The following is a 26,058-nucleotide window of genomic DNA, read 5'->3' as shown; positions in this document are numbered from 1 at the left end:
CTTCCATGATTGAAATGAAACACCACTGCATATGGAGAGATCAGTTGGGCAATGTTTTATTGATCTATTTATGATTTTAAGCAGTTTGGAAGCCTACTAGTGCTTCTGTCATCATAAAACAGATTCTAAATATCTGTACACTTTGGCATTTGCTTTTGGGTTTTTTTTATTATAGAAAAATCAGAGCTGCCCCCACCCCCTTCCCTCACTAGGTTGTGGGGTGCTGAGCAGCACTGATATGCCAGTGTCCTGGCCCTACCCTTGCCTCTCGCTTCCAATCCACAGCCCCACCAGTGCCCCTCACTCCTGACCCTCAGTCCCTGCCTGCCCCTACCAGCTCTCTCCTGGCCTCAGCTCCATCCCAACACCTGAACATGAGTCCAGCTGCAGCTGTCCCACCTGCTGCTTTGTGGTGCTTAGCAGTGCCAGCTCTTGCTGTTCTGCCCCCTGTGCCTGTGGCCAGGCCCCAGCAATCCCTATGGTGTTCCTGAGAAGCCTTCAACTGGGGCTCAGGGATTGTGTTGGGCAAGCCCCTCCCCTTCCCTTCCCTTCCCTTCCTGTCCCTTCTTCCCCCAACCTCTATCTGTCACACACACACACCCCTGCTGCCACTTCTAGCCCTCACCCCAGCCCATTACACCCCCCAAGTGGGTCCTCCCCTACCCACATGTCCCTACTTGCCTGGGACAGAGTCTGGGTCCAAGCCACTGCTGCAGCCTTGCTTCACTAATATTTGCCCCATGAGCCTAAGGAAGCATGTTGGAGCAGCAGGGGCATGGGGAAGCCATAGAGACGCTCTGGCTGGGTGCCAGTGTCTCCTTGGGGGACCCAGCCTCTGGTTGCCTCATGGCACACTCCTGGTTTACTCCCTGAGCGTCTTTTTTCTGGCATGGTTTTTTTGTTTGTTTGTTTTTTATCCCAGGATTTCCTGGTATCAAATTTAGAGTCCACACTGCAAATATGCAGCGAAGGGAACATTTTTTTCGTTCCTAGCATGCCTCTTGCAGCGTCTCAAACTGCTTTGAGACACCACAGCAGGCACATTCTCTCTTGTCTGGGCGCAGCCTAAGAGGTGAAAATTTGCCCTAAAGAAAATTTCTTAACATTCATTTGTATTCTTGTCTTTGTCAGAGGCTAAATATTCAAGAATGAGTATCTAGCTAATGCTGTACTTTCGTTAGAGCACTCTGCAGTTGTGATGCTTTAAGAATGTTTACACTATAGATACACAGAGATGAAAAGGATTAAATAGTAAATACAGTAAAAGTAGTGTGACATATTTTCTAATGACTCTTTTGCTAAGACATTTTTTGAAGGGGTCGTCCATTTCAAAGGGTCTTCCAAACCTGTGAACCACAGAAGTTTTGCCTTGATAGTTAGACCAATGTGCTCTTTGGACATGCTTTTGAATTGGAGCCTTGTATTATATTGCCACAGACTGCAGATTACCTGATGCTACTGTTGCAGAAATTGCTATGGTTCGTTTCTCGGGAGGCAAAGAACTCTCAGTCACAGACACACTCCATTAGTAACACAAAAGGTATATATTTGCAAATAGGGTTGGAGCGGAAACAAAGGATCACTCCAACCACTGAGGACAACTCTCAGCTGGCTTTTATCCCCTCTCTCCTGAGCACGTGTGCAGAAGCAGGAACTCTTACATCTCATTTCCGGTTCATACAAACATATATGAAATGACGTCACATCATCCGTCGCATGTGCATTATAATTAACTACTTAAGTATGCGGGGCGGATAGGCTTATATGCATTAGCTAATTGCGCCTGCTCAGAAAGTACTTTAGGTTACAAAAAGTTCAAACCTTTCCTGCCTCAAGGCCAGGAGACCATTAAAAATTGCAATTTACTCTTATCTGCATGAGAACGCTAAGGAATATATGCTTTACTGTAACAAAGAGATAGTAAATTTGCAGAACAAAGAGAGAGTGATACCTTAATACTAAGAGCCCTTAGTAGCTTCTCCTCCAACCTCTTTCCCCCACCAGGGAGAGTTGACAGCTGTGCTGTTCTAACAACACTATTGATAATGCATTTTCAATAATATTTCTAAGACTACTGACATCCTGCTGACTTGCTAGAAACAATATTTTGACACTTTATGAAATTATTTAGGAGTTTGAAGTAAAGTTGTGCCTGACCTCCACTAGAAACCCAATGTTAGCTTCTGGTATCAGCTTGTGATAGCAGCTTATTTAGTATGTGTTGCTAATATACAGATATATAATAAATGATATTCTGTGCTCCACATCTTTTCCACTTGAGATAGCTACTTTGAATATACCTACATAATAACTGTCTTTATACATCTGCTGTACTGTATACTTCAACTTCTCAGATGCTTTGAACTTGGACAGTGTTTGGTATTGTCCATTTTATATTTCAAGCAGAAGTTTGCCCTTTTAAATGGCATATTCCATTACAGGTGAAAGAACTGGCTTTGTGTGTGACCACAGATCAAACATCATCTTTGCCATCTTTTAGATTACTGAAAAGCCCATGCTTTATTTTTGCAAATAACTGTGGGCTAAAATTAACACCCTTCCTGATGATTGCATCCTCTGCTAAATCACTTTGAGAATCTCATGCAGGCGGATAACCTGCAGGGATAGAGTGGGATACAGAGGAGCGCTGTATGCACCTACAGGAGTACTTAGCATATTATGGGTGCCTAAATCCAAAACAAACAAAAAAAAGTCCAGCTTTGACAAGTGGTATGGAGAGCACCCTGACCCAGAATATTAAGTAGCCAGGTGGTTAGGGCACTCTGCTGAGAAATGGGAGACATAAGTTTGAATCACCTCAGGCTGAGGAGAGCCCAGAACCCTGGTCTCGCACTTCCCAGGTGAATGTTCCAACAACTAGGTAATTGGGCTGAAAATTAGATGTATCCTGTCAGTTAGATGCATTGCACTTGGCCATTCTGACTGGGTGGATGGTGATTCCTATAGCCCTGAGTCCGCTGGGGCTGGACCTCAGACATATTTACCAGTTTAGTGTTTCCTCATGGTCACCTGTGCGTGCCTCTGTGCTCAGCATCTGAGTTCTCTCAGTTATCTTTTGGAGGTGTCCCATGTTTCCCCATTGACTACATATGAAGCTAGACATCTAGCCTTGTTTTTTTGAGTCCCATGGTTGGGACCAGATCCTTATTTTCAGGTATTGACAGAGGTTGATCACACTATACTTTTAGATGGTGTCTGGTAAAAGTATTAGAGAGGGGGAGATTTCTGGTGGGTATTCATTGTGCAGTATTGGTCAGTTGAGTTTCTCCTTTTTGTTTTCCAGAAACCAGCAAACATTCTGGTAATGGGAGAAGGTCCTGAAAGAGGAAGAGTCAAAATAGGTAATGCTTTTCAATAATGCTTTCATTAGCTGTGCAACACATAATTAAAAATATTATTTGACATAATGTAAAGTGAAATCCATGTTATTTTTAAAGGACTCTGTATGCAACATGACAAACTGTGGACCTCTGTCAATGAGTCTTAAGAGGTTGGCAGTTTTCAAAAAAATTGTGTAGACTTATATATGAATAATAATGGCATCTGTAGGTCCATTAGATAAGATAAAATGCAGGAGCTATAAACATTTTGATTCTTCAGCACAAATCAGCAACTGGCTGCCTGCACACAAATAGAAATTTCCCTACAAGCATGTAAGGGTACGTGCAGATTAATTAGCTACTTCAAGGTGACTGGTAACTTGTCCTGAGGTAAGTGAAAGGATTGAGGGCTAAGCTATTAGAGTTTTGCTTTCACCTACCACAGGGTAAATCATACACAATGGTGGTTACTCTGTAGCAGATGTACGATAAATCCCCACCTCCTCTTACTATAGGGTGAATAAATTGTCTACCCATTACCTTATTAATACCATCCAGCCTAGGAATTCCTGCAACTATTATGAAACTTTTTTGCACTGGTGACAGTTGGAGGCACTGCATTTACTCACATACCACATTTACCTTTTCCCTCAACACCAGTTCTCCAAAACTGGTGCTGTCTTAAGCAGAAAAGCTGGTTTGTTTTTTGTTTTTGTTTTGTTCTTGTCTTTGCAGGAATAGAAGCAGGGTTGAATAGAAACAAACAGAAATGGTGCTCCCAAAACGGCTCCTACTTGTCTGTCCCGGCAAGAAGGGACAGAGTCCCATGTTAACATTTCACAGCTGCAGTAACTATTAGCTGCAACTGAACTGGTTTAGCTGTTGCATGTGGTCTGTAGTATCATGAGGCTTGTTGTATGGAAACAGCAATACTATTTACTGGAGCTTATGTAAGGACTGTTTGCAGTGAAGAAGCTGGTCTTGCCAGTGCTTTTGCAAGGGTCTGGGGCCTAGTCTGGTTGCCTCACCCAGACTTGTCTCCTGGGATGCCACACTTTCTGGACACTGTTTCCAGGAGGACTTACTCTGACACATAGTTGGCCGTGTCTGAAAAAACTTTTCCCCTGCATTTTCCCTTCCAAAAGTACATGTTTTATTTGGGGGTATGTGGTATGTGAGAAAATACAATAGTTTACTTGACTAGAAAAATCTCTTGCTTAGTATAGTCTGGCACTCTGCATTCCAGGTTGCTGAATTTAACAATGCTTGACTTTATTGTGTAGGCAGTTTCTAGAAAAGTACTTTAAAATGTTTGATTTTTTTTTAAAGAACTGCAGAGAAATAATTATGTTAAATTAGTTAAAATTAGTTAAGTCAGTTTCACTATGTAGGCTGGGGTGGGCAAAGCTTGGCTTGCGGGTTGGATCTAGCCAGCAGTGGTCTCCATTTCCCAGCCACCCCTGCCCAGCTGTCTGGGGCTGGTTTCTGCAGAGACTCCAGCAGCAGCTGCGCTGTGCTAGCATGGGGCCTGGGTTTCTGTAGACACCGGCCCCAGCAGTGCTGGCAGGGCACACAGCAGGGCAGGAAGCTGCTCTGGGGTTGGGCTGGGATCTTGTAGGGGTGACAGTGTGGTCCCGAGCCAGGACAGAGCCGCAATCTGCAGCCTACATTCTTCGGGCAGGGGCATGCAGGCAGCAGGTCGTGGCTTTGCCTCAACTCCTTGTACGGTGACAGCATGGTCCGGAGCTGGGGCAGAGCCACAGTCTGCAGCCTGCATGCTCCAGGCACATAGAATAAAATATAGAATATAATTGGGGTCCAAGCAGTCCACATCTTGGAATGTTTTTGCAGAATTCACACTTTTAATTCCTTCCTAGTGTTTTTATCATTATTAACAAGTACATGCCTAGATAACTCCTTATCTTCAGTACTATTGTATTATTTTTGAGTTATGCAAGTTGATTGCATTCCAGATTTATCTCTAACATTATCCTTTAACTGGTATTCATTGACTTATGACAGAATTTAGGGGCCAGTTTTTCACTCTTCTTACTTTTAAAGCATTCTTACTCTTAGAGCTAGTTGAAGTCAGTGGGTAATGCTTTGTCAAGGCACTGACTGGTCTAACTTCTTGCCTCTTTAAATGATTTCTCCAAATTAGTATTAAGGAAGTTTATACTGTGATAATTCTAGTCTCATTCCATAGATAAATAGCTATCAGTCACAAGAGCTCTTGGTTCGGAAGCTTTCAAAAGCAGTTAATACACTAAAAAGGGGAAGGGGAAAGTACGTTTTAGTTTTATGGGCATAAACTTAATTGGGGAAGGAAATTAACCTGAGCAGTTTCCAGCTTCCTGTAATCAGAGACCCGATGAAGAATTTCTTGCATTTGAAAGTCTGTCTAACATTATTCCAACTAGTTGGTCCAATAAAATCATAACTGGTCTGATAGTTGGTAAAAAAAATCCTTGCCTTGTGAATAATTTCCAGAGCTCATTTGGACAATAGTAGTATTGTACTACAGTTTTGTGTACTGTATTATAGTTCCATGATGAAGCCACTTGAATGAGACAAATTTATTCCAAGTGTTTAGTGATGAATTGGGGCCAGGGTTATTTGAAGAAATTCAGTAGGGTATCTAGTTAACTGTGATTTTGTAATGATTGGTGTTTATTAGGTCATATTTTCCACTAATAAAGAGATAACAAAATAGCAACACTGTTCTTGTTATTTTATGATTCATTATGTACAGTCAAATAAGAGTCTTAATATTCATTTTCCAGCTGACATGGGTTTTGCCAGATTGTTCAATTCACCTCTAAAACCATTAGCAGATTTGGATCCAGTTGTGGTGACCTTCTGGTACAGAGCTCCAGAACTGTTACTTGGTGCCAGGCATTACACGAAGGCCATTGGTAAGTTACTACGAAGGGAAGTGGTATATCTATATATTTCCTAAATAAGCTGGAAGGTTACATAATATGATATTGCTGTATGTTGGCCAGTGGAGCTTGCTGGGCCTTGGGTGGTCTGCAGGGTCAGACACATGGGGAGGGAGAAGACATGTCAGTGTTGGGGCAGGAACAGTGAGGACAGGATGCAAGGCTATTCTAACGGACGCAGGTCTCACTGTCTAAGAATATGCAGAATTCACCTTGAAGAGCTCCAGTCATAGGTGAGTGATTTTCATTTCTATCTGCAAGGAAATGTAATACTGTATTTACTTGAATCAAAGGTGAGGTTTTTTTCCCCCATTCAACATGCCAGGGGTGACAGGGATGGGGGACAGCCCCTTGTATTGGATTTGAGTACAGGCTGGAGGGGAAAGCAGCAGCTGATGCTCTAACTCCAAGGCCAGGATCAGAGTTAGTCACAGTCACTGCCTCCCAAAGCCTATATTCCCTGCTTCCTCTTACCTTCCCCTGGGTCCCAGTCCAGTCAGGGAGCATGGAGCTGCTGCTTCTGTGTGGCTTGGGTGGGGCTGGAGGCAACATGTGCTTCATGTTCCCTGCCCTTGCTGGATTGGGCCCCAGCAGGTGTCAGAACTGCAAGGTGTTGGTGGAGAAAGGTAAGGGAATAAGCAGCGGGGGGGGCAGTGCATGGTGGAATCGCTGTGGGGAGGGGCAGGCAGTGGGGAGGCAAATTGGTGAGGAGGAGGTGTCCAGGGGTACAGGCACTGTGGGGGTGGGAGGGGCAGGCATCAGGGCGTGGCACAGAGGGGTAGGTGAAGGAGGGCAGGCACTGGAATGAGCAGATGGATGGGGGTGGGTAGAGGGGGTACAAGCACCACAGGGGCAGACATGAGATGTCCAGGCATCATGAGAGGGAGCAAGGGGACAGGTGGCAAGGGGCAGGATCTTGACACTTAACTCCTCTGCTGCCTGCTCTGCTGCTGCTGCTTGTCCCAGTGGGGGCGGGGGGTTGTGGTGGGAGAATTTAATTTCTAGACATGGAAAATCTATAACAAATGTATTAATTTTCCATGTCTACAATCTAAATTTTTGGTTGTTCATCTTAAATTCAGAGTAATCTGGGATTCAGGTAAAATATGATCATTATGAGATAAAATAATGCCTTCTATCAGTTAGCTGTACAGATCAATTAACTGATTAAAATGTTACTGCTGCTTTAAAAAAAAACTTGGGGCCTGTAAAAACTTTCTGTGACTATGAGAATAGATCCCATAAGATTGTTAACCAAAAATACTACATTCTAATATGGTAGAAACTTAATAAGTTCAACTGTTTTTTACTATCAAGATGTAACAAGGCAATATTAAAGTTTTGCAATTTATTTGTGATAGGAACATATTTGAAGTATAGAATGAATTACAAGTAAAGAAAGGACTATCAAAACTTTTTTAGTAAAATACTCAGGGTATCTTGCTCCCTAGAGAAAACAGTCTACTCTAAGTTTAAACATTTTCCACAAAGTGAGATTGTGTTATCTGGTGTTCTTCAAGGTACCTCTTATTCACGCAGTAATTATTATTATCCTTTGCTTACATCTTTTACACACTGGGTATTAAACACTGAAGAAATTGCTATTACCTTCAGAACAAAGATCTCAATTATAGTCAATTTAGTCAGCTTTAGTTGGTTAATAATATGCTATATTACAAAAGTATATAAAGAGATAGATGCATATCAATGGCAAAATTCTGTGAAAGAAAATAATACTAGCTTTAACAAGAAGTATCATTTTAGATTACCAGTGATAGTGAAATTTCTTAAGTTTTTGAAGGTATTTGTGAGAACAGGCATTTGGCCCTTTTAAGGAATTGTATCAGGACTCGGGCCACTCTAAAGAATAAAGAGTTAGAAAGTATAATACCATGTTTTATTGCATACCACATGCCCCCAAATAAGACACGAACCATGTTTTGGGAAAGGTAGAAGGGGCGTGGGGGGGGAGATTTTTCCAGAATCAGGGCTTAATACAGGCTGCATGGAGGATGGTCAGAGTTCACTCTTCAGTGTCACTCATTCTGTCCTTGCAAGCTGCATAGCTCAAGTTTTAACCGTCTCCCAGCTTCTGCCAAATTTGTACCTGATTCATGTGGCCCCTGGCATTGGTGACGCATAGGGAGTGCATGCATGTGCACATGCACCCCTTGAGATTGGTTGTGCCCTCCCCCTAGAGAAGCCAGTGGCAGCAATTAGCTGCTGGGGTAAGGGGGCAGGGCTAACTGGCCTTAGGCCCCCCCCCCCCAACACGAGAGCAACCCAGCTGCAGGCTGCTGCAGCGGTGTGGAGGGGCACACTGGGCGCTCAGTCGGCCTAGCAGAGCAGGCAGGTAGGTAGGTACGGTTTCTTTTCTTCCTTTAGTTTCTGGGCTTGGGGGACATGAGAGAGATATCAAGATCCCCATAGTGCAGGAGGGAGCAGGGTAGGGGCAGGGCCAAATCATTCACCCCCCACCCCTGCCCCACTCTGCTGCACTGTGGGGATTCTTCCATGACCTAGCCTAGTCACACGGGATCTTTCATCAGTCATACGGGATGCCCATGCCTGCTATGGGACAGGGAAATCTGGGTGAGGGGGATCCCCTACCCTCCATCAATGCTGACCTCGTGAAGGAACACCTTGAGAAGCTGGATACCTTCAAGTCAGCCGGCCCTGACAACCTGCACCCCAGGGTACTCAAGGAGCTGGCGAGCGTCATAGCCCAGCCCCTGGCACGGATCTTTGAAAACTCCTGGCGCTCCGGTGTAGTGCCAGAAGACTGGAAGAAGGCCAATGTGGTGCCGATCTTCAAGAAAGGGAGGAGAGTGGATCCGGCTAACTACAGGCCCATTAGCCTGACTTCTATCCTGGGGAGGATCTTAGAAAAGTTTATTAAGGAGGCCATCCTTGAGGGACTGGCCCAGGCTAACATCCTAAGGGACAGCCAGCACGGGTTTGTTGCAGGTAGGTCTTGTTTGACCAATCTCATTTCCTTCTATGACCAGGTGACCTATCACCTGGACAAAGGAGAAGAGCTTGATGTCATATATCTTGACTTCAAAAAAGCTTTTGATCTGGTATCCCATGATCACCTCTTGGCCAAACTGCCCAGTTGTGGCCTTGGCTCCACCACGATCCGCTGGCTGGGAAATTGGCTTCGTGGTCAGACCCAGAGGGTTGTGATTGATGGTAGTCACTCATCATGGTGCCCTGTGAGCAGTGGGGTCCCTCAAGGCTCTGTCCTGGGACCCATCCTGTTCAACATCTTCATTAACGATGTGGACATTGGAGTCAGGAGTGGACTGGCCAAGTTCGCCGATGACACCAAACTTTGGGGCAAAGCATCCACGCCAGAAGATAGGCGGGTGATCCAGGCTGACCTGGACAAGCTCAGGAAATGGGCGGACGAGAACCTCATGGTGTTTAACACCGAAAAATGCAAGGTTCTCCACCTTGGGAGGAAAAACCTGCAGCACCCTTATAGGCTCGGCAGTGCTACATTGGTTAGCACTGCAGAAGAAAGAGACTTGGGGGTCATCATTGACCACAAGATGAACATGAGCCTGCAATGCGATGCTGCGGCTAATAAAGTGACCAAAACGCCGGCTTGCATCCATAGATGCTTTTTGAGCAAATCCCGGGACGTCATTCTCCCCTTGTACTCGGCCTTGGTGAGGCCGCAGCTGGAGTACTGCGTCCAGTTTTGGGCTCCACAATTCAAAAAGGATGTGGAGACGCTTGAGAGAGTCCAGAGGAGAGCCACGCGCATGATCAGAGGTCAGGAAAACAGATCTTACGATGACAGGCTGAGAGCCATGGGGCTCTTTAGCCTGGAAAAGCGCAGGCTCAGGGGTGATCTGATGGCCACCTATAAGTTTATCAGGGGTGACCACCAGTTTCTGGGGGAACTTCTATTCACCAGAGCGCCCCAAGGGATGACGAGGTCGAACGGTCACAAACTCCTGCAAGACCGTTTCAGGCTGGACATAAGGAAGAATTTCTTTACTGTCCGAGCTCCCAAGGTGTGGAACAGTCTGCCAGCGGAGGTGGTTCAAGCACCTACATTGAACACCTTCAAGAGCAAATTGGATGCTTATCTTGCTGGGATCCTATGACCCCAGCTGACTTCCTGCCCTTTGGGCAGGGGGCTGGACTCGATGATCTCCCGAGGTCCCTTCCAGCCCTAATGTCTATGAAATCTATGAAGTCACTGCGCTCAGTGTGGGGGAACTGGGGGAGGGGTGGCATGTTCCCCCGACCCCTTGGATCCAATGCGTCGTGGATAAGCCACTGGGCTCTGATTGCCCCATGACCTGGCCCAATCAGGGCCCCATTCACAGTGAATGGAGCCCTGGGCGAGCTGGGTCAGGGGACAAACAGAGCCTGGAGGCTCCTGCAGTCATAGCACCGGGGAGCCGAGTGGGACATGTTTCTTCCCCCACCCCCGCAATCTTTGTATGGCCTCGCTGCAGCCTTTGAAAGTGATGCAGCACAGTGCCATATGCCTTGCTGCCCGGCCTGCCCAGCAGCAGGACACACATGGTCCCCACAATTTTTTTTTCTCTCTCTGCGCTGAGTGGTGACCAGCTACAGGTGCCCCGACAGTATTGGAGGTACCAGTCGCCTATGGTCTGGAGACTGGAGGCACCAGTCGCCCATGGTCCCTGGTAACCATTCCAGCATCCCCATGCCTCCGTTCTGGTGTGGAAATTATTTTGTTCCCTTAAAACACCACCCCAATTTTGCATTGGTAATGTTTGTAGAAAATTTTGGGGAAACTCGCTTGTGGCACATGAGTAAATATGGTAGTTACAGTTCCATATCAGTTACAAATGTTAGCTAGATCCTTAACTCTGGTCCAATCCCTGTAGCTCTGCAACTATATAAATGGACTATAATGTTGGTTTAAATGGCCATCTCAAGATTCTCTCTGCATGGAAGAAGGCCCAGTGACTTAGAATTCATATAAATAGTTCAATGGACAACCTACAATATAGGAGGTTTAACTGTGGGAAGGGAGCTTGCCTAGGTTGCTGGTGTGAGTCAGTGCATTCCCAGCTGCCTAACAGCTGTGTGGGGGCCATCACAGCTGCCTGTAACTTTAAAACATACTAGAATCACTGTTGGTTGTCTAGTGTTCTGTGACATATTGCCACAATAGTAGGAAATTATCTTGATTCAGAGGTATTGCTGATAGGTGACAAACTATTTGCTGATCCAGGTAAATTAAGTACACGTACACACACCCCCTTCTCTAACATCTTAGGATACCTCCTGTTATTGGTGTAACATGCTTTTGTTGTTGTCAGCTGTGATACTTTAATTGGTTCTTGCCCATACCAGTGATGGTGGATGTTGAGAACATAATGAACAAGGAGATGGTTTACTTTAGTTCAGTGATTCTCAGCCTTGTTAGATTCAAGACACCCTCCAAAAAATGCCAGCTCTTAGCTTTTACTCTTTCTTTGACTACTTAAAAATAATAGGACAATTCATATGTTGCAAAGAACTCAGAAAGACCACAACAGATCAGAATGTTTTTAACACTGTGGATTCCTATTTGAAATCTCTGGGTTTTTCTTGTGAATCATGTTTGTGCACCTAATGGTGCTAACTTGCACTGTTGCACTTGAAAGGCTCTTAAAGCTGCGGCACCCTGGTTGAGAATCACTGCTCTAGATGCACCCAATCCAGTGCTCTCCCTCTAAAGCAGTGGTTCTCACTCTTTTTTGTACCAGGACCCATTTGTAAACATTGGCCAGTTCCGACCCAGTGCCCCTCATTCCTGAACTTCTGCCCCCACCCCCGCTGTGTGAGACAGGGGGTGGATGTGTGAAGGGCATGGGGGGCCCTAAGCAGCCCCTTGCAGGCTGAAATTCTGACAGCCTGCAGGGAAAAAGCCACCATTTCCCACATGTTTCTCCATTTTTAAAGTTGTTTGATCCATTTTTAACGTTTGTTTGTGACCCTTTTATATAGTCTTGTGACCCACTTTTGAGTTGCAATCCATGGGTTGAGAAATGCTGCTTTAGAGCATCTACTCCTGCCATTGTCACAACTGGATACTGGGCTCAATAGACCTTTGGTCTGACGTAGCATGGCACTCTGTTCTCCTTAAGGACTATATGGTCTAAACCAGGATCTGGCTCACTGAGTTGTGTCATTTGGCCTGTGGGACTTGCCTGGGTCTGGAAGTTTGGCAGCAGGGAAGCCATGACAGCATTGCCATGGTTCCCAGAGCTGCAACAGTTACTGCTGCCACTGCTTGTCCTGCTATCAAATTTTCAGACCAACGGGGAGCCCTGTGAGCCCGGAAATGCAGTTCCCCAAGCCAGATTGGGCCTGTAGGGCCAGATGAGTTGAGCACTGCTGGTATAAACCAAGGTACATTACAAGGACTTATTTTGATATCCTGGAGGAGATTGACAGGTTGGCAAGATTATTTTTTTAATCATTATTTTTATTGATGTAGGTTAGCATTTGTAGATTTGACATAAGGAAGGAGTCTGAGGAATCTGAATAAACAGAAAGGGAAGTCGCACAATGGAGCTGGCGTAGAGTCCTTTCACAGTGCATGGGATAGCAAAAAAAAAAAGCATGGAGCTGAGGACAGCAGAGGAAAACATACTGAGGCCAGGTTTGTTGTCAGTGTAAAGAATTAAAAGAGAACCTAAGACCTGAGGTATATGCAGAGATGAAGTTATGCAGAACCTGAAAGCAAAGAGAAGCTTATAACGTAATGACTGCTGCAATGTTTGTGCTCCTTATGAGTCTGAACTTGCATGTTGCCTGTAGCATTTTGAGCACTTAAAAAGCAATCTTTAATGAGCTAATCACTCCAGGAAGAGTTTCCATTTCAATTTAAGAACTCATATTAGGCACGTATTCATTGGTGAGCCATGTACCTCTCAAACTGCATCTAGACATCTTTATGAGGAGTATGTTTAACTTGTCTTCAGATTTCATAAGTTGCTGTAGTAATAACTTGTTAATTATAAACTTCTTACATAACTCATTTGTATCAAACTTGTTCTTTTCAAATAAAAATATTTGTGAAGTTCCATTTTATGCAAAGGTTACAAGTAACAGAATACTTTTGTATAGGTTTTCATTAGAGATGCACTGATACATTGGTCAATGTCAGATTGGTACTGATATAAAGAAAATTGTCTGTATTAGATATCGGCCCAATAGGGCCAATAATTTGGCCAATAAATATGCATGCTGCGTGCAGCACAGCGCAGCATGGAGCAGAGCCCACAGCATGGAGAGCTGCTTCCAGCTGGTAAGTCAGAAGTGAAGGGGGGAGGGAAAGGGAGTTTGGGGGGCAGCCCCCCCCCCCAGTCATAGCCAGCCCCAACCGTAGCCAGCCTACCAGAGGCATGACACGGATGGGCATGCGCCACACCCCTCGGGTCCCCTCGGGCTCTACGGCCCCTCCGCCGTAAAGCTGGCAAGTCAGTCAGCAACACAGAAGTCCTTGACTTCAGAAAAGCCGACTTTGATAAGCTCAAGAGGCTAGTCAGTCAGGCCCTCAGGGACCATGACCCCAGGGAGATGGGAGTTCAAGAGGAGTGGTTGCTTCTCAAGGAAGTGATCCTCAGTGCACAAGCTAAATCTATTCCAACACGGAGGAAAGGCAGCAAGAAGGCGCAGCAGCCCCCCTGGCTCTCCAGAGACCTAACAGACCTACTGTGGCTAAAAAGGAAAGACTACAAAGGATGGAGGACGGGATTCACCTCCAAGGAGTATTACTCCGCGCTGGTCCGGTCCTGCAGGGAGCAAACCAGGAAAGCCAAGGCTGCAACTGAACTCCAACTAGCTTCAGGCGTCAAGGACAACAAAAAGTCCTTTTTCAGATATGTGGGGAGCCGGAGGAAAAGCAAGGGCAATGTTGGACCCTTGCTAAACCAGATGGGGCAACTGACAACTGATGCCCAGGAAAAAGCCAACCTATTAAATAGGTACTTTGCGTCAGTCTTTCATCAGTCACACGGGATGCCCATGCCTGCTATGGGACAGGGAAATCTGGGTGAGGGGGATCCCCTACCCTCCATCAATGCTGACCTCGTGAAGGAACACCTTGAGAAGCTGGATACCTTCAAGTCAGCCGGCCCTGATAATCTGCACCCCAAGGTACTCAAGGAGCTGGCGAGCGTCATAGCCCAGCCTCTGGCACGGATCTTTGAAAACTCCTGGCGCTCTGGAGTAGTGACCGAAGACTGGAAGAAGGCCAATGTGGTGCCGATCTTCAAGAAAGGGAGGAGAGTGGATCCGGCTAACTACAGGCCCATTAGCCTGACTCCTATCCTGGGGAAGATCTTAGAAAAGTTTATTAAGGAGGCCATCCTTGAGGGACTGGCCCAGGCTAACATTCTAAGGGATAGCCAGCACGGGTTTGTTGCGGGTAGGTCTTGTTTGACCAATCTCATTTCCTTCTATGACCAGGTGACCTATCACCTGGACAAGGGAAAAGAGATTGATGTCATATATCTTGACTTCAGAAAAGCTTTTGATCTGGTATGCCATGATCACATCTTGGCCAAACTGCCCAGTTGTGGCCTTGGCTCCACCACGATCCGCTGGCTGGGAAATTGGCTTCATGGTCAGACCCAGAGGGTTGTGATTGATGGCAGTCACTCATCATGGTGCCCTGTGACCAATGGGGTCCCTCAAGGCTCTGTCCTGGGACCCATCCTGTTCAACATCTTCATTAACGATGTGGACATTGGAGTCAGGAGTGGACTGGCCAAGTTCGCCGATGACACCAAACTTTGGGGCAAAGCATCCACGCCAGAAGATAGGCGGGTGATCCAGGCTGACCTGGACAAGCTCAGGAAATGGGCGGACGAGAACCTCATGGTGTTTAACACCGAAAAATGCAAGGTTCTCCACCTTGGGAGGAAAAACCTGCAGCATCTTTATAGGCTCCGCAGTGCTACGTTGGTTAGCACTACAGGAGAAAAAGACTTGGGGGTCATCATTGACCACAAGATGAACATGAGCCTGCAATGCGATGCTGCGGCTAGTAAAGCGACCAAAATGCTGGCGTGCATCCATAGATGCTTTTTGAGCAAATCCCGGGACGTCATTCTCCCCTTGTACTCGGCCTTGGTGAGGCCGCAGCTGGAGTACTGCGTCCAGTTTTGGGCTCCACAATTCAAAAAGGATGTGGAGACGCTTGAGAGAGTCCAGAGGAGAGCCACGCGCATGATCAGAGGTCAGGAAAACAGATCTTACGATGACAGGCTGAGAGCCATGGGGCTCTTTAGCCTGGAAAAGCGCAGGCTCAGGGGTGATCTGATGGCCACCTATAAGTTTATCAGGGGTGACCACCAGGATCTGGGGGAACGTCTGTTCACCAGAGCGCCCCAAGGGATGATGAGGTCGAACGGTCACAAACTCCTGCAAGACCGTTTCAGGCTGGACATAAAGAAGAATTTCTTTACTGTCCGAGCCCCCAAGGTCTGGAACAGTCTGCCAGCGGAGGTGGTTCAAGCACCTACATTGAACACCTTCAAGAGCAAATTGGATGCTTATCTTGCTGGGATCCTATGACCCCAGCTGACTTCCTGCCCTTTGGGCAGGGGGCTGGACTCGATGATCTCCCGAGGTCCCTTCCAGCCCTAATGTCTATGAAATCTATGAAAAATGTCATGTATATGCAGTGTTGTGAACTCTAGAATTATTTTAGAATAGAAAGAAACATTTCCCTCCCTTTGGTCACGTGGAAAGCAGCGTTGTGTTGGCAGGAACGTAACAGGTGTTAGTTTTTGCTGCAAGGTTATTTATATAAAAGATTTTAAAGGAGCTTACATAAATTGGCAGTTTGTGAAATGTAAGAGGCTGATGGTGAGAACTGAAAATAAACAGGAATCCAAAGCTCTGTAAGAGCTTGCTTGCTGCATTAAATGTTCCAGGAACTGGCATGCTAGTAGTGTATAAAAATGAGGTCAGTGGTCATGTTTTAAGTTATGCCACTTCAGGTGAGGGTTATCTTTGATCCATTTTACTAGGTCATTTAGTGTTGTTTGCCTGCTCCAGGGAGACAAAACACTCTGTTTTCATTCCTTTGGCATCTCAGGATGCACCATTCCCAGACCATCCCACTTGTTTGCTCAATGGGCAAATGTTCAACCCTCCTGAACTCTACTGCCCAGGGAGTTAACTGCTGGGCCCAAGGAAACACCCTGTTCTGTACCCAGGGGTGCAACCTCAGTGCACCCTAACTGCTCTAAACAGCCAGGTGCAGCTCACCAGTTTGATGCTTGCTCTAGCACCCCCATGCAAACAACAGCAATCCTACTGCTTACCTCTGTGAAGAGAATGGAAACCATTCTTAGCTGGGTCTCGGCTCTGCCCTGTTGTGAGTGCTAACGCAACTCCTACCGTGGGGTGGTATGCAGTGAGCCTGCTGGGTCTCAGCTCTAACCCAGCTGACCCAACCCTGCTCCCCTGCAACCCAGTCTCACTTCCGTGAAACGTGCAAGATTTTGGTTCTCTCTGTCTCTCTTTCTCTCACTCTTATCTCTTGCTCTCTGGTGGCTGTGGAGTGAGGGAAGCCATAGCCCTCATGGTGGTCTCTCTACCTCCAAGCTACATGTTGCTCTCCCCACTCCTCTCCCAGAGGAAAAATAAAATCCTGGCTGCTGTCCCTGCCCTTGCTCACCACGTCCTGGAGTGGCAAGTCACAGTTGTGTAGGTCCGAGGTGTCATTAAGCCTTAACCTGTGTCTGCTCTAAAACTGTTCCAACTTTGACAGCATAATATTCTACAGATTTAAAATGTTGTAAAAATAACCTGTAAAAGCACCCTTATTTTTTTCTGCAAGCTATAATGGCTGGTGAAGCCAAGTGTTTTGTCTTTAGAGTTCATGTTCAGTGCCATACAGGGGTGTCTCATTAAAGGATTTTTATCATGACTGCCTATTTTGAGTGGTTCAAGGGGGACGTGTGTTGCATGCTGCCCTTAAAGACACAGCAGACTGCATCCTGATGGGGTTGGAGCACCAGAAGCACGTAACTCTAGTGGTCCAGCATCTGCCCTGGCTCCCAATAGCTTTCTGAGTGCAATTCAAGGTGCTGGCTGTGACACATAAGGTTCTAGACAGTCTGGGCTCTGCATACCTAAGGGACAGCCTTCTCTCATAACATTCCCTCATGATCCTTAAGGACAGCCAGGAGCAATCTCCTGCAAGTATCTTCAATGCATCAAGTACCCTTGGCAGAAACATATGAGAGGACATTCTCAGTTGTACTTCAGCTTTAGAATTCCCTCTCTCTTGAGGCCTGCCAGAACCCAAGCTTGGGCATCATTTGGAAACGATGTAAGTTCTTCCTACGTGGATGGACATTTAGGAAATAAAGCTAGGGTGAGAAATCAATTGATTTTTCGGGTTTATGGTTTCTCCGATTTTATAGGGTGTTCTGTTGTATGGTAAGCCTCCCTGAGTCTGTTTTGGGAAGGATGACTTATAAATCAAGTAAATGAATAAATACCAGAGAAGCTGATGTATCAGAGTAGCAGCAGGCCCTCAGTCTCCGCTGGTCCCTTCTTTTCCTTGTCAGGGACTGCTGGAGAAGCTGGATAGGGAACGGGGCTGTGAGTAATACAGGGCATATCTCCAAGGTACACCTGCGAGATCATTTTGGAGATGTATAAGGGAAGTTTCACCTAAGTAGCTGCCGCAGTCTCAGCAATAGGGTGGATGCAAATATTAACAAGCAGATGCAAACTTAGCATTGTTAAGAAGGTTACGACATTTTTTGCACCTTCCTTTCCATTTCACACTGCACAGCTATGCACAGGGACAACCAAAAGATAGTTGAGGGAGATCCTTAAGAGGGGTATTAACTGTGCCAGACTTAACTGATTTGTTTTACATATATAGTACACTGGTGCAGGAGACAAGGAGATACTGGTCTCTTCAGCCTTATGCCTGCAGAAGCATATCTTGGCTGCAAATTCCTTTTAATCTCATTAAATTAACTGTTTTAAGGGTCCCTCCACAAGGAAATAGGCTGCAGACTTTTTATTTTTGAATGAAAGATGAGGTTTTCATTTAGAGAGCCAAAAGGCTGGGTCTGTTAATGAGTTTCTGCAGACCCTTCCTCCAGCTCTTCAGCATATTGTTCCTGAAAGCATTCGTTGAAAGAGTCCATCTGTTGACTGCTGTCCAAAGAGTTTGCTATCAAGCTGTAATCTAGATATTGGAACTTGATTAAAGAAAGCTCTTCCACTTGCATAACCTTTACAGCCATTCCAGGACAGGCAGACCTGATACTAAGTAACATTTTAACTGATTCAGCAATTTGGGCTTGGAACACTATTGTTTCAGCAACAGCAAATATATTTCTCAATGTGGCATTGTAGATTAGCACCTCAGATGAATATCTCATTCTCAAGATGTAGCTGGGATTGTTTTACAAATCATCTGCCTGGTATTGATGCTGACTGTCTTGGCAGCAGAAGTCCAGTCACAGTGGTTCAGTTCACAACATTGCAACTTAGTTGCATGTAAAGATGCAAGGGTTATTTTCAGCCACTCACACACTGCAACAAACTAATGTAGGATTGAATGTCTCTCTAACAAAGAAACCCAGAGAGATTCTGAAACAAAGAGGAAAAAATAAAGTCTTAGAAAATAAGCATCTCTGCTGTCGGAGAGGAAAGATCTTGCCTGTTTCTTCCTTCCTATGAATTGCAACAGCAGCTTAGATGTCAGAGTGTTTATCTCCCAGTGGAATCAATAGGAAGAAATCTTACTGGATTCACTGAGACTTAGAACAAACTTTGACTGTATGCCGCATCCATTTTGGTTTTTGTGACTTCAAGTCTAGCAGTGAGAAGCAGGTCTCTCATCTTGTATCAGCCTGTAGAGCATACTTGCATATCGTGATTTACAATTGGTGATAGAGAAACATTGAAATGTGTTACAGTTAATAACCAGAATAATAATCAAACATACTTTCTGAGATGGGCTCCTGCTGCTCCCAGAAAAGAAGCAGCAAAAGCAGCTCATATGGTATTAGAAGCACCTGGGAGTAGCTGTTTCTGGGGTCATTGGTGGATCCAGGATTTTGTAAAGCAGAGATAGGTGGGAGCAGAGATAGGTGCTGCATCCCAAGTCTTAACTGCCCTCTTACCCCCACCTCCCCTGAACTGGCAGACCACACTATAGGAGTAGCAGTCAGGTACTTAATTTTTTTAAGTCCCTCAAGCAGATAAGAATTCCCTCCCATACACAATGCTCTTGTCACTCTCCCCTTCCCCTCTGTGCTCAGAGCATCTTCCCTCCCCTCTCATTTCCCCTGCCTGCTATTGCTACTGTCCCTGGATGATATGGGGGGCAGGGGGAGCTCAAGATTCACTCCTGCCCTTCTCCAGCTGTAGGGAGCCAGAGACAGTGGAAGGGCATCAGGCTGGTTCCCCCTTTCTGAGTTTGCACCCAGGCTGGTGGAAAATGCCCAGGGGAATTGGACAGAGAAAAGGAATATGCCTGCTGCTGTTGCTCTCTCAGGCTGAGCCTGGTTCCTTGTGCAGCCCAGCTAGAGCAGGACAGGAGGAACTCTGGAGCTCTTCCCACCTCCAGGGGAGCTGGGAACAACAGCAATGGCAGGCAGAGGAGGGAGAGAATAGGAGGTCAAAGAAGGGGGATGTGCCCTTGACCGTGTAATGGAAGGGGGGAGGAATTCTTACCTAAACTGGAGACTGAAAGTCCCCAGCTGCTGCTCCCATGCTGTGGTCTGAAAGGGAAGTTCAACCAAGCCACGGCAGCCTGTCTGGCTCTGCCCCGGGCTGGGGTGAAAAAGAGGTATGCTTTCCCAACATATAGACCCAGTGTTCTGTGCCCACCTCTCACCCACAAGGACAGGAGAGAGATGTGGTCTGAGATCCAAGCCCTACTGTCATTGTAAATTAATGCACATCCCAATGATCCAAATTGAAAATATAACCTGGGACTGGCACTACTCCATTTCAGGGAAGGATAATTGATGGACAGGGCCACATTTCCTAAAATCAATGTCCAAACCCAGCTTGTTGTCCTGCCTCACCCATAGGTAACATAAGCTGTGTTTAAAAGAATGTTTCTAAGGTTGCAAAAGCCAGCACTTGAAGATTAGAAAAGACCAGATTTACAGTTGCCATTTTAATATGAATTCTTGTGTGCAAGACGATTACAGTCCTTAATTACGTGATCACTCAAGCTGTTTTTTGCATAGGATCCTTGCCCAGTGCACAGCATAAATGCTCAAGGTGACAAAGTCACTTTGCTGAGTTGTTGGTAAGCAGAAAGCTGGTAGTTTGAGTGATTTTGTGTGATATTGAAAACTGTATACTTTGCTAAGCATTTAATCGGGTTTCTTTGTGCTAAATAAAAAAAAAATTACTATATTCTTTAGGTTTTCACCTACGCATGTGAAATCATTGCTCCGTGTCTGTGGCATTAAGTTTATAACAGGAACTAAACCTACTGTCACAAAAAAAAATTATGATGCTAAGTGTCTAATATACACCATCAGCTGACCTCCGAAGATCCAGGGATCTTCTTTTTTTATGGGAACATTAACAGGAACAGAAAAAAAAAAAGAATAGATATTTTAATGTGCAAACAATTCTTTCTAAATGGAATAGATTACATTTTGGCCCTGTGAAGTCGCTGACAATTTTACTGTTGAGGCCAGGATTTCACCAGTGGTTTGTTTTGTTTTTATTTTTTTTAAGAGTTTTGTAAGATGTTATTAATGGGAGCGTAAACCTTGATTATGACAGTAGTTTGAATGCCTTTAAGAAACTTTGGGCAAAATTCAGCCTGTTTTAAAAAGGTGGGAATGAAATTTCCCAAATGTTATATAAAAAGGATAACTTTAGGGTTTTATATTTTTCATTAATTTCACATGCATGATGATTTGACCCTTCTTTATTTGACTAGTTTGGTCCTATGTATAATTGCATAAGAGAGGTCCCACTTCCTGATAGCGCACTACTGTGAAATACACTTGCCCATTGTATACATTCTCTGAGTTTCTGAGAGCATACTGGTAGGCAAATGCTAATTCACTCATCAGATTTTTAAATTATAAACAAAAGTTCTTCAGTACTATTTCTTTGAGCTGCTGTTTGTTAAAGCTTCTGTAGATATTTGCTAACATCTCACTGAGTGATACCCAAATCCTTGGCTTCTGGCTTACCGACCTCACTGTTTGCTTCCTTATGAAAAGCATTGCACATGCTAACTCACCCAAACCTGTCAGCAAATCTGCATAGAACCTGTCAGTTACCAATCTTTTACAAGAGGTGTTCTTCCAGTGTTTGGAGAAATAAAACAGAATTTCTACTGAAAGAAAGTACAAGTAATTGTCCTTAACAAGAGAGAAATTGTCCTCGTTTTGTAAATTAAGGATAAATTCTGTTTATTTTTTCTCATATCAGAAGTATTCAAATATGACATCTCCCCTCTTTAAAGACATATGCTTTTTTATTTTAGTGTGTCGTTAAGAGTTTGGATAAATTCCATTTAATGACCGTTAGTAGTACTTTTGTGTTACCAGCATTAAATTTGTACCAAGACTCAGAATGTATAAAATAGGCTGCTGTCTTCAATATGGCATTATGGCTGTGTGACTACATAAAATAATAACTAAAAACAAATTTGAAGATAGGAATTCAAAAGATGATAAAGTTAATAAAAGAAACTTTTTCTAAATGCGTCAAAAGCCAGATGTCAGCTAGAGAATTGGAGGGACCATTAGATAACCAAATTGATAGGGCCATAGCAGAGAAGTTAAATGAATTTGTTGTATTAGTCTTTACTGTAAAGGATATTGGATCAACTCTTCCCAGCAGGTGGGTCTGAAGAGTTAAATCACATTCAGGTGGGAATAGAGGACGTATTAGAACAAATGAATAAATTAATCACTAGTAAGTCACCAAGACCAGATGGCATTCACCCAAGAATTTTGAAAGAATTCAGTTGTGAAATAGCAGAATTGTTAGCAGTTGTGTGTAACCTGTCGTTACAAACAGCCTCTGTGCCAGAGGACTGGCAGTTGCCAACACCAATCTTCAAAAAAGGCTCCAGAGGTGATCTTGGGAACTACAAATTAGTAAGTCATTTCTATCCATGAAAAGTTGGTAGAATCTCTAGAAAAGAACAGAATCAGCAGTTACATGGAAAAATATAATATGCTTAGGAAGAATCAGCATGCGTTTTGTAGAGGAAAATTCTTTCACACCAATCTCCTGAAGTTCTTTGGAGGCATTAACAAATATATGGACAAAGGGGATTAGCTGATACATATTTGGATTTCCAGGAAGCTTTTGACAAGGCCTTTCACCAAAGTTTCTTAAAAAAACTGAGTTGCCACTGGTTTGGAAGGAAGGCTCTTTTGTGGATCAAAGTGGTTAAAAGATAAGAAACAAAGGGTAAAGCTAAATGGTTTCTTTTCACAATGGGGGAAGGTCAGTTGTGGGATATGCAGGGATCTGTGGTGGGCCTGGTTTAGTTCAACATTTTTATTAAGGACCTGGAAAAGAGAGTTGAGGGTGAACTTTCAGATTTCCAGGTGACACTAAATTATACTAGGTTGTCAAATCCCAAGCTGATAGTAAAGAGCTGAGGAAAGAGAAAGATCTTTTACAAAGCTGAGTAGGCAAAGAAGTGGCAGATCAACTTCAGTATTTACAAGTGTAAAATAATGCCTGTGGGGAAAAATAACCTTAGTTATACCTGCATAATACTGGGCTCTGAACCATCAATTACAACTCAGGAAAGAGCCCTTTGAGTCATTTTAGGTAGTTCTCTAAAAATGTCAGTTCAGTTTTCACTGGTAACCAAAAAAAAAAAGGTCAGTGAAATGCTGGGCATTATCAGGAAGAGAATTGTAAACAAAATAAAAAACATCATCCTACCACTGTATATAAATTCATGGTGCACCTGCATCTTCAATACTGTGTACCGTTCTTGTCGCTGTATATCAAACAGGATATAATGGAACTAGAAAATGTTCAGGGAAGGACAAGAAAGATGGTCAGGGGCATAGAGTAGCACAGGGGTAGGCAAGCCCCGGCACATGTGCCAGAATGTGGCGTACAAAGGCATTTTGCTTGGTACTTGTGCCTCAGGGAAGGGGTTGGGGCTGTACTGTCCCAACAAGGATCGGGCCTTTTTTGGCGCTCTCAGCATCTGCCCAGTCCTTCTGCAGTAAAGGGGGATGCAGGTCCCGCCTACTGCTCATCTTGGGTTTGAGGATGAAATGACTTCCCTGTGGACATTACAAACACCTGTTGCATATCACTTTTTTTCTGTCTCAGTTTCCTCCATATTACAAATTTTTGCTTGCTCCAGCAGCTTTCTTCACTGACTGTCTATTCTGTGGACAAAGGCACAGACACTAGAGTGCTGTTTTCAGGATTTGATCCCTGAAAATTATTCCTCCCACAGAAACACCCACATAATAAGTAACTAGCATAGAATACCAGAGTAGAAGTATCTGAAAGAAAAAAAAGTCCTAGTACTAAGGCCAATTATAGGACCTCCCAAGGATTTGTTTGAGAGTAGGTTACATAAAAGTTAAGGATTATTGTAAAATCCTGGTTTACTTGGACTGCAAGCCATGTGGCTTATTCCAGCCACTTAATCTCTGATTATATGAAAAATGAAAACTCCAGATTTTCTGTAGTTTTAGTAAGTATTCAGGGGATAGTTTTATAATACCCTGAACTTGAAGGAAGTCCAGCAAGAAGCATAACAGACTCAATTTATTAATTATTATTTTTTCATCTTTGTGAATGTAAAGAATGAAAAGCATCATAATGAATGTATGCTGGTGTCTGGTGTGCTGCTTGAGTAATTGAAACAACCAAGCATAGTTAAAAATACATTTTTATTCTAGAGAGACTGCCAATGTCATGTTGATAACTCTGTGAAGCCAAGAGGATAGGACAGATATGATTTCTATGTTAATTCATATCCGAAAGATCCAGGAACTTTGAATCTATCCTCCAAATGTAATTTTTCTCCCACCCAGTCTAGCTCCTGGGGGGCAGGAGGGAGTCAGGAGCCATAATTTGATGCGAAATATGTGAGTTCATCTTTGATACCAAAAGGAGATCACTGTATATTTTACTTTGTGAGTTAAAAGTTTTGCTGGTGTAAGACAGAATGATTTAAGTCTTTTCAGTAGTTCCAAATAGAAATGTCGTGACTACTAATCTGTACCCACTGCCAGAGCAGATAAAATCTTAAGTACCTAAAATCTTGTTTTCATGCACATACTCCTGGTAATAAAAAAAACCAAACATGATAAATCCTGAGAAAGTGATGTAATGCTTATAACATGCTCTGCTCTGCCAAGAAGTAATGAGGTGAAATTATGAAAGGGAAAACAGGCTAATCATCAGGGAGAAAGTCTGATAGTGAATTATGGGGGATCGTATTTCTTGAAAAAAGTGTGGGAAATCCTATTATTTGGGACTTAGAAAACTAAACTTCAGAAAAGAACAGTGTTGTATGGACAAAGAGCAAGACTTGGATGACCTATTAGAGTGTTTCCCTAACTTATGATATCTGGGCACACCTTTTTCTGGATTAAAATTGGCAGCACATTTCACTCTTACACCTTGAAAGGGGAAAGGCGAAAAGTGGTGGTGACTACACAGATGCAGTTTGCAGATGTCGGGTCTGGCTGCAGCTCCCCAAAGACTAGAAGCTGTGTGCACACTGCAGCTGGGAAGCGGGGGGCTGGAACAAGTGATGGCAATGCAAACATGGAGAAAGCTCTCCTCCTGGGGAAATGGTGTCAGGCTGAACTGGGGCAGCAGCATCTCTGACAGTGTGCATGGAGCCGCTTTGCTGTGTGTCCCAGGACTGAGGTGGGAGGTTATAAACAAACTCTGCTGTTCTGGGAAGTTGCAGGGCACAGGCATAGCTGGGTTCGGGAGTGGGGCATAGGGACACCTGTTGGCGAGGGCTCCCCAGAGGACTGGGTCAGAGCTCTCTAAGCTGCCCACAATCAGCTGGACCTGGGACTAAAGAGAGGCGCACGTCGAACATGAAGAGCAGGGCACAGCAGAATGTGGCATAGCCATATCCCCAAGGTGCAGGCAGGGTGAGGCAGCAATAGTATCCAGACATCCAGTCCCAGTGCTGCCACTGCTTCTCCCAGCCCCCCCCCCTCCGATTCCAGCTGTTGGGAAGCTGTGCCAGGACTGGATATCTTCAAGCTGCTGCTGCATTCTGCCCATGTCTGGGGGACATGGCCATGCTGGCTCAACTTAAAATCCCCACCCCCCGCCCCCCAAAAAGAAAGAAAGAAAAGTGTCATTTTTTTACAGTGCACCTCTGCTCTCACTGCACAATGTAGCACACTCTTTGGGAATCACTGATCTAATAGCTGTTCTATAGGAAAAATATGCTGGCATGATGCATTTTTTAGTTTTCCACAAGGCATCATATAATCTTTAGAACACAGTCCATATAGTATTGATCAGGTTTGATTTTATATTGTTATATTCTCTGGCTTCAGGTATCTTATTAAAGGTTAGTTGTCATGAATTTAGTGAACTAGTCTGTAGTTAAATAAACATTTTATCCTTGCACTTCTTAAAATAGGAAAAAGTTGATTGAAGTATTCAGGTAATCAGAAACAAGAAAGTTGGAAAAAGCTTCCTGGATTAGCTAGTTCAGCTTCTAAAATCAGGCATGAATCTATACTCTCTTATCCATAACTTTTATTTTCCTAACCTCAACATCTTTTTTAAGGGATGCTAAC

General features: G+C 44.4%; 1 protein-coding gene across 3 annotated transcripts in view; it reads left to right on the top strand.

The window, feature by feature from the left end:
• CDK19 (cyclin dependent kinase 19) overlaps positions 1-26,058 on the top strand; it is a 201,312-nt gene that overhangs the window by 148,315 nt on the left and 26,939 nt on the right. For all 3 annotated transcript variants that reach the window (XM_090037950.1, XM_090037941.1, XM_090037957.1), the window contains 2 exons: positions 3,305-3,362; positions 6,125-6,256. In XM_090037950.1, the coding sequence (XP_089894076.1) occupies positions 3,305-3,362; positions 6,125-6,256 (190 nt within the window). The remainder of the gene's footprint in view (positions 1-3,304; positions 3,363-6,124; positions 6,257-26,058) is intronic.

Source organism: Crocodylus siamensis, chromosome 1 (assembly GCF_052110815.1).
Source record: "Crocodylus siamensis isolate JL-2025a chromosome 1, ASM5211081v1, whole genome shotgun sequence".
Classification (NCBI taxonomy): Eukaryota; Metazoa; Chordata; order Crocodylia; family Crocodylidae; genus Crocodylus; species Crocodylus siamensis.
Note: the sequence above shows the minus strand (reverse complement) of the source record. Positions and strands in the feature narration are given on the sequence as shown.